This window comes from Sinocyclocheilus grahami, unplaced genomic scaffold (genome assembly GCF_001515645.1).
Source record: "Sinocyclocheilus grahami isolate Dianchi unplaced genomic scaffold, SAMN03320097.WGS_v1.1 scaffold106.1, whole genome shotgun sequence".
Lineage (NCBI taxonomy): Eukaryota > Metazoa > Chordata > Actinopteri > Cypriniformes > Cyprinidae > Sinocyclocheilus > Sinocyclocheilus grahami.
In genome coordinates this window covers 2831963-2838860 of record NW_015505285.1, presented here as the reverse complement: position 1 = coordinate 2838860, position 6898 = coordinate 2831963, and the positions used below count along the sequence as shown (strand labels likewise).

Sequence of the window (6898 nt, the reverse complement as noted above, 5' to 3'; positions counted from 1 at the left end):
CTTTGTGTCAAACTCAAATGCAGTTATGGCCGGGTTTTTGACCAGCAAATGTGTGTGCAAATGTGCAACTTGTCCATCATTAAAACGGCAGCATCACATTACGTTTTAATCAACAGGTTACAAAGTTTGTTGTAGCTATATGGGCGCTCAGTTTTTCCTGTTGTGAAATACGTTTGGCCAAAATGTCATTTTATAAAAGATGAAATGCTACTGTATGCACACGCTATTTAAGTGTAGGCTATTGGCTATGACTAATTTAGATGGCAAATGTCCTCTCTCTGCAGGTCCGGTCTCAGACCTCAAATGCAAAAAACATGAGCCTTTATACGTGACGTGACATGTGGCCAAGTATGGTGACCCATACTAGGAATTAGTGCTCTGCATTTACCCATCCAAAGTGCACACACACAGCAGTGAACACACACACACTGTGAACACACACCCGGAGCAGTGGGCAGCCATTTATGCTGCGGCGCCCGGGGAGCACTTGGGGGCTCGGTGCCTTGCTCAAGGGCACCTCAGTCATGGTATTGAAGGTGGGAGAGAGTGCTGTACATTCACTCCCCCCACCTACAATCCCTACTGGTACGAGACTCGAACCCACAACCTTTGGGTTACGAGTCCGACTCTCTAATCATTAGGCCACGACTTCCATTATACAGTAGACATACTAGTGTTTCTTGCGTAAATACAACGCTGTACTTCTACAAACAAGAATATATTTATTTACCCTTGCAAGATGTTCAGCTGCTCTGCTGTGGAACTTCAGTTCACTGCACTCAGTCAGTCAAGACAGGGGGCGGAGTTATGAGGTTTGACTGACAGTTTGAGCGGATCCAACAAGATTGAGTCACAAACTCTTTTTAATACCATTCATTCGCTAAATATATTTGTAAAACAGACGGACAGACGTAAAGGGTGACCAATAGCATTGATTTATTGACGAAGAAAAAAAAAAGAAAAAAGAAAAAAAAGGGGCTTCGTAGTGGAAGGACAAAAAGGGCATGTGTTCTGCACAGGTTGAGTCCTACCTGTGCACGTGCCTGTTTGTAAAAAAAATAAAAATAAGATTTACATTTGTGTAGACTCATTCTTGCAATCATCTCTAATAATCAAACTGGAAATGTTTTTTTTTTAATTTTTATGAATGTTTTGTCCCACATCTCAAGAATCCGCAATTACTCAAACATGCCAGTATGAGTGTTAAACAATTCACTTTTTCCTCAGCAGACAGAATGCGGCACAGATTTGTCTAACAGTAGCACACACAGAGATATTTCAGACATTTTTACTAAATGTTTTTAAATGTACATTTTTAGTGCCTTTAGTTAATTACTTTAGATCATAAAATAAAATACATTCAAATACATTGAGCAGAACACTCAGTCAAACCAATACTTAGTAAACACTTGCATCACAAAGAGAAAATAGAAGTGTTTCAGCTCTCCAAATACAATTAGCTATGACGAGTCAATTCAGGGCAACACAAGCCTGTCCAATGTGATTGAGTTTGAAGCTGGTCACTGGATAATAGAATTTAGTTGAATTGAATTTAAAGCAGTGCTGTGAATGCTGCTGCTGAGCTCAGTAGGAATGCAGAGGGTGGGGCTGTACAGACCTAGTGAGTTTATAAAGCTTTGCATTGGAAACACATCAGAATTCCCCTCTCTGACCACAAAACCAGAAATCACTAATGACGGCTGTGACACTTTAGCTCACAAACAGACTTGAAAAGGAGTGGCAGCAATACATGAGTCATATTTAATTGCTTTTTACTGTGTTATAATCCCTGTGAATACAAGAGCAATTCATGAAATATATAAGGCATTTAACATGAAATGACCAAATCTATAATGTCCAATGATTAAATTTTATATTACATTACATTTTATATTACTGTATATTTTTATATATGACATTAATGACAAATACAGTTCTTAGCTTACATCTTCCACGCAATTGTCTTAAAATAATAATTACACCAGCATATAATGACAAACTGTAGTGTCAACCGAAAAAAAATATTCTAAGAGTTTATACAATAAATGATCTAGAGCATGAAATATGGATAATGCTTAGTCATCTCTGACCTTGCATTAGGATCAGGGTGACAGCATGCCTTTATGTGATGGCTATAAAAAAAAGACACAACTGAAAGTTAAGGAAGAGAAAATACTGTTTTAAGACACCAAAAACACATTAGATGAAATGCAGCAAACTTGATAAACATAAAAACAACATATTACATTCTATATTAGGAATAATTAAGCAGTAGTTAAACATCTGTGCATTGCGAGTTATTACTTTACAATTTCAATAGTTAATGAAATATGGTTCGATCCGAAGCTCCTAATTTTGTTCAGACCATGTTATGTAAATAGTACTTCTTAAAGGGACAGCTGACCCAAAAATGAAATTGTGTCATTTATTCACCCTCATGTTGTTCGAACTACTTGTTTTGTAGAACACAATATACAAGCAATACAATGAAAGTCAATGGGGTCCAAAGATTGTTTTGGATGAAATTGTCTTTTAATGTAAGGATAAAACGGTTAAATTGTTTATCAGAATCTATTCTTAAGTGCTCCAAAGAAGAAAGTCATACAGGTTTGAAATGACATAAACATGAGCAGATGATGACAGAATTTCATTTTGGGTTAACCTGTACCTCTAAGACCCTTTTAATAACAGTCTATTGAAAGGGTCAGACATGATTTGAGAGTGGGAAAGTCAGACCAGCTTGGCTTGAGATGTCACTTGAGATCCAGAGGAAGTCCTCTGCTTGGTTTCCTGCTGCTCAGCATCTCTGAACAGTCCCTTTGGTTGACGTGGAGGAGTGAGCGGAGGAACTGTGGGTGACTGAAGGATATCTGCGTACCTTTGGCTCGGTTTGGTCTCCCTTTGGAGAACTTTTCTGAGCAGCGGTTTCAAAAGCCCAATGGTGACCTGGCTGCCATGAGCCTCGAAAGGACCAGAGTTCTGCATTGAATCAGGCAGGTTTTTCAATACAATATTAAGTATGCTCATCACAGTCATGTCCTCTGGACAAAGAGTCCATAGCAGGTCCAAATAGGGGTCCAAGTCTCTATGTTGGGACACTTCGCACAGCAGAGCAATGAAAATCTCTTTGTTCAGAAGCGGGCTCTGCCGGCAGAACCTCTCAGCTACTTGCGCAATCCATTCCCACTGTCCTTGCTTGATGAGAATCCGCAATGCTTGCATTATCGCTTTAGGTCGCTCGCTGCACAAAAGCAGCTCCACTTCTAGGTGTTGGTGGGTCCCTTTGCAAGGGAGCACAGTCAAGGCCCGTTTATAGAGTGGCAAGCTCTCAGAGCTCTCCTTCATGCTGTAACCCCACGAAGATTTGGAGGACCCGCCTGATTGTTGTTGTGCCAGTTCGAGAAATCTGGGGAGCCAGCTGGGCTGGAATTTGAAGATAGATTGGCACAAGAGCTCAAAAACAGGCACCGTAGTGTGTTTCTGCTGACCATTGCAGTGAGCAAAGTTTGCTGTGGGTTGCACAGGGCTGAGGATGATTTTCCATAACTCAGCAGGAGCTTTAGACGACAACAAACCCTCACCGTTGCACCTCAGATGCAGAACCGCTTGCATGGCATGCCAGGAGTAAGTGGGAAAGAGATGGAAGATGCTGTTTAGATATTGAAGATTCTCCCTCTCTAGCTCACCGCTAAGCAGCCGGCAGATCTCTTGCTGCACCAAGCTTTCACAATAGTTCTCTAGATCTTTGTCCGAAGCCTTCACCACTGATGTTTTGATGTCCTCCAACAAAATGAGACTCCTAAGCTCTGATTCGAGTGAGCTCATGAGCCTTTCTTGACCTGTGGAATGTTTCTCACCAGTTTTGATCTTCTGGTTGCGGAGGTAATCCCTGAGAATGGCAGCCAGCGATATGGGCGCTTGAAACATCCCACCTTTTTTGAGCTTCTCCACCGTGAGCTGTTTGCTACTTAGACTTCTTTGCTGATAGTATTTGCATGCCTCCTCAAAGACAGCCTCAACTAAGAGTGCACTCGAGTCTTCTGAAAGTGTTGGAGAAGGCTTCGGTTTTTGCGTGACCACAAACAGCCCGGTTTCTGACAGCATTAGTGGAGAGTGACTGTCCAAAGTGTTTATGAAGAGAAGACCTTCTGTTTTCAGGCTTATTCTTTCTAATTCCAGACCACATTTGGTGTCGATTAAGAAGAGGGTCCTGCCTATTGTTAGTGCCAGGATTTCGTTATATATTTTCAGGCTATTTTGGGTCCCACTAGCACTTAGGCAATTATCAGGAAGTTTGTATATGTGGTGAAGACTGCCATCCCTCTTCATAATGCATACCCAACCAGTGCTAAGAAGGAGAAGGAGGTCTCCACATCCAGTGGGAGAGAATCCACAGATATCAGGAGGATTTATGGTGGCTAGAAGGCCAATGCAGTCTGTAACAAGTCTCTTGAAGTCAGATTCCTTGCTTGAGCTTTTCATAAGTGTGCAACTACAGGCACTATGCACTTTAAAAGTATCATGTTCAGGAGACCATGCAAGAAACACTTTCAAAACACCCATGGAAGAGTTTTCCCTCATGTCTGGGAGCAGATAGACCAAATCCCCAGAACTGACGGTTGTGTATCGTGGATTATTGTGCAATGCAATTTTCACGTTTCCTAAATTGACACCTCCCTCATTAACTTCAATAGTCTTTTTGCAGATGCAGAACCTGAAGTTGCTGCACACACTATTGGAGTTCTCAGATGGTGGTCGCTCCTCACACCATATAATGACATTCTGACACATGCACACAGAACTGACTTTAGCACGAGGGCTGTTGCACAGATCCACAGTCTGGAGTAAATGCCAGCCTGATCTGCACTCTAGGAATTTCCAGAATTCCACTCTTCCATTCTCAAATATTACTCCCAGCACAGAGGCTCCGTCTTCTGGTTTGCTTTGAGGGATATAAATGACATCCACTACAGGCACATTTCCAGATAGCACTAAATCATTGTGTTTCTGGCATTGCATGAGATGAGGTCGCTGATATTTGTCATGTGTCATAAGACCACTCTTGGGCTGACGCACAATGACATGAATGTGACGTCCATCTGGACTCAGACGCACATCAGACAGGCAGGTTTGAGATGAGATGTTGGAGTATGCCTGCCTGAAAAACTCTTTTAGAACCTTTCCTTTCGTGAAATCACCGAAATCAGTCACTTGTTCTAATGCGAGTCGCGTCATGTTTGCTGAAAAGTCGATCTGGAATAGGAAGCACACGATGCGCGTGAAAACACTTTCAGTTTGGACCAGCGATCATCCACAATCTCCCTGAAACATGTCCAGTGCTCGTTTCACGCGTTAACTCCATCATATGACAATGTCATATCTCTACAGTTCATAAATCCTAGGAAATACATGTGATTTTCTCCTGTGCTGTCTGCTTCTCTCCCACTCCTCCTGACATCACGAGTTTGTTGTTAATTTCCGGATTCGAATGGCTGTGTGTCAATAACCACTGAGGCATTATTGTGCAACAACGCTCGCCACTGTGACTGCCAGAAATCCTGTCTAGGTAGGCAGCTTACTGAGTTTTGAAATACGCCCTATGCGGTGTTTTTAGTTTTTTTTTGCTCTGTTGGAAGGAGGGGTTTCATTCATTACTCTGTTCTCTAACCAGACACAACTTCTAACGTTACCTAAATACAATTTACCTAAATTTGCAGCTAAATACACAACAATTACCTAAATACATTTATAATTATTTGAAAAATACAAACTCGCAACTGAGTTTTTATTCTGGAAAAACCTAAAATATATCATCTGAACCGCTCAGTCAGTCATGACGTCAATTTGTAGGCTAACAAGAGAGGCTAATTCGCCATAGATTCATTTAGAAATGTCCTTTGTGTTTTTAAAATGGTTTTCGATGTATTGGTAAATTATGATCCTTGGTTAACATACAACACTTTCAGGGTTGTTTAACAACTTAGATTACATACTGTGTGTGTTTTTAAGGTAAATTGCTGACAAGTTGCTTAATAAGAACTACAACTACCACAAGGATGTGAGATTATGTGAGTGACAAATCGGACAAAAATTGTAGTTCGTAAATAGCAATTGTTATTGCTTAAACAATATTGTACACATAGTATAAAATATAAACCAGGGGAAGAACTAATAAATAAAATAATATCAAATACAATTATGATACTACAGTCATAGAATGCGTCGGAAATGACGTGAGGCCAGTAAACACACTTCCTTCTACTCCCGCGAAGATTTCATCGTTATAAGAAACCAAACATAATTTGTGTACAAGAAACATGGTTAAAACCTAACTTAAATTTTGTTCTGCAAGGATATAATATTGTAAGAAAGGATAGAAAGACAGGTAATGGAGGTGGGGTGGCCACTTTTATAAAAAAATGAATTAGAATACAGAGTCATTAATGAGATTGAAGAACATGAAGTGGGGGTTATAGATGTATATGCAGAGAAACAAAATATCAGAATAATGAATTATTATAATCCTTGTCGTAGATTAAGTAAAGATTTAGAAAAGGTTATTGGGTTAGGAAATCATAAAATAATTTGGTGTGGAGATTTTAATGCACATAGCACTTTATGGGGAAGCAGTAATGATGATCATAATGGGGATGTTGTAGAAGAAATAATAGACAGTAATGGGTTAGTATGTTTAAATGATGGTAGAAACACAAGAATAGATTTGGTACGTGGTATTGGGTCAGCTATAGATTTAACATTGGTTTCTGAAGATATAGCAAGTAAATGTGTATGGAATGTTTGGGAAGATAATAATATGGGTAGTGATCACTATATCATTTTATGTAAGGTAGGGATGAGTGTAATGGAACATAATGTGATTTTAGCTCCAAGATGGAGA

General features: G+C 40.1%; 2 protein-coding genes across 3 annotated transcripts in view; both read right to left on the bottom strand.

Annotated features, from left to right (window-relative positions):
* Nucleotides 1-5588, bottom strand: part of LOC107588654 (Hermansky-Pudlak syndrome 6 protein homolog) — an 8737-nt gene extending 3149 nt beyond the window's left edge. Inside the window, exon 1 of one of the 2 annotated variants that reach the window (XM_016276847.1) lies at nucleotides 3757-5588. In XM_016276847.1, the coding sequence (XP_016132333.1) occupies nucleotides 3757-5235 (1479 nt within the window). In that variant the 5' untranslated portion in view covers nucleotides 5236-5588. Of the gene's footprint in view, nucleotides 1-759 lie in introns of those variants that run through there. The other variant, XM_016276846.1, reaches the window with a different exon arrangement.
* A 745-nt stretch (nucleotides 5589-6333) lies between these two features.
* LOC107588704 (Hermansky-Pudlak syndrome 6 protein homolog) overlaps nucleotides 6334-6898 on the bottom strand; it is a 2474-nt gene continuing 1909 nt past the window's right edge. Inside the window, exon 2 of the mRNA XM_016276915.1 lies at nucleotides 6334-6345. Coding sequence (XP_016132401.1) covers nucleotides 6334-6345 — 12 coding nt within the window. The remainder of the gene's footprint in view (nucleotides 6346-6898) is intronic.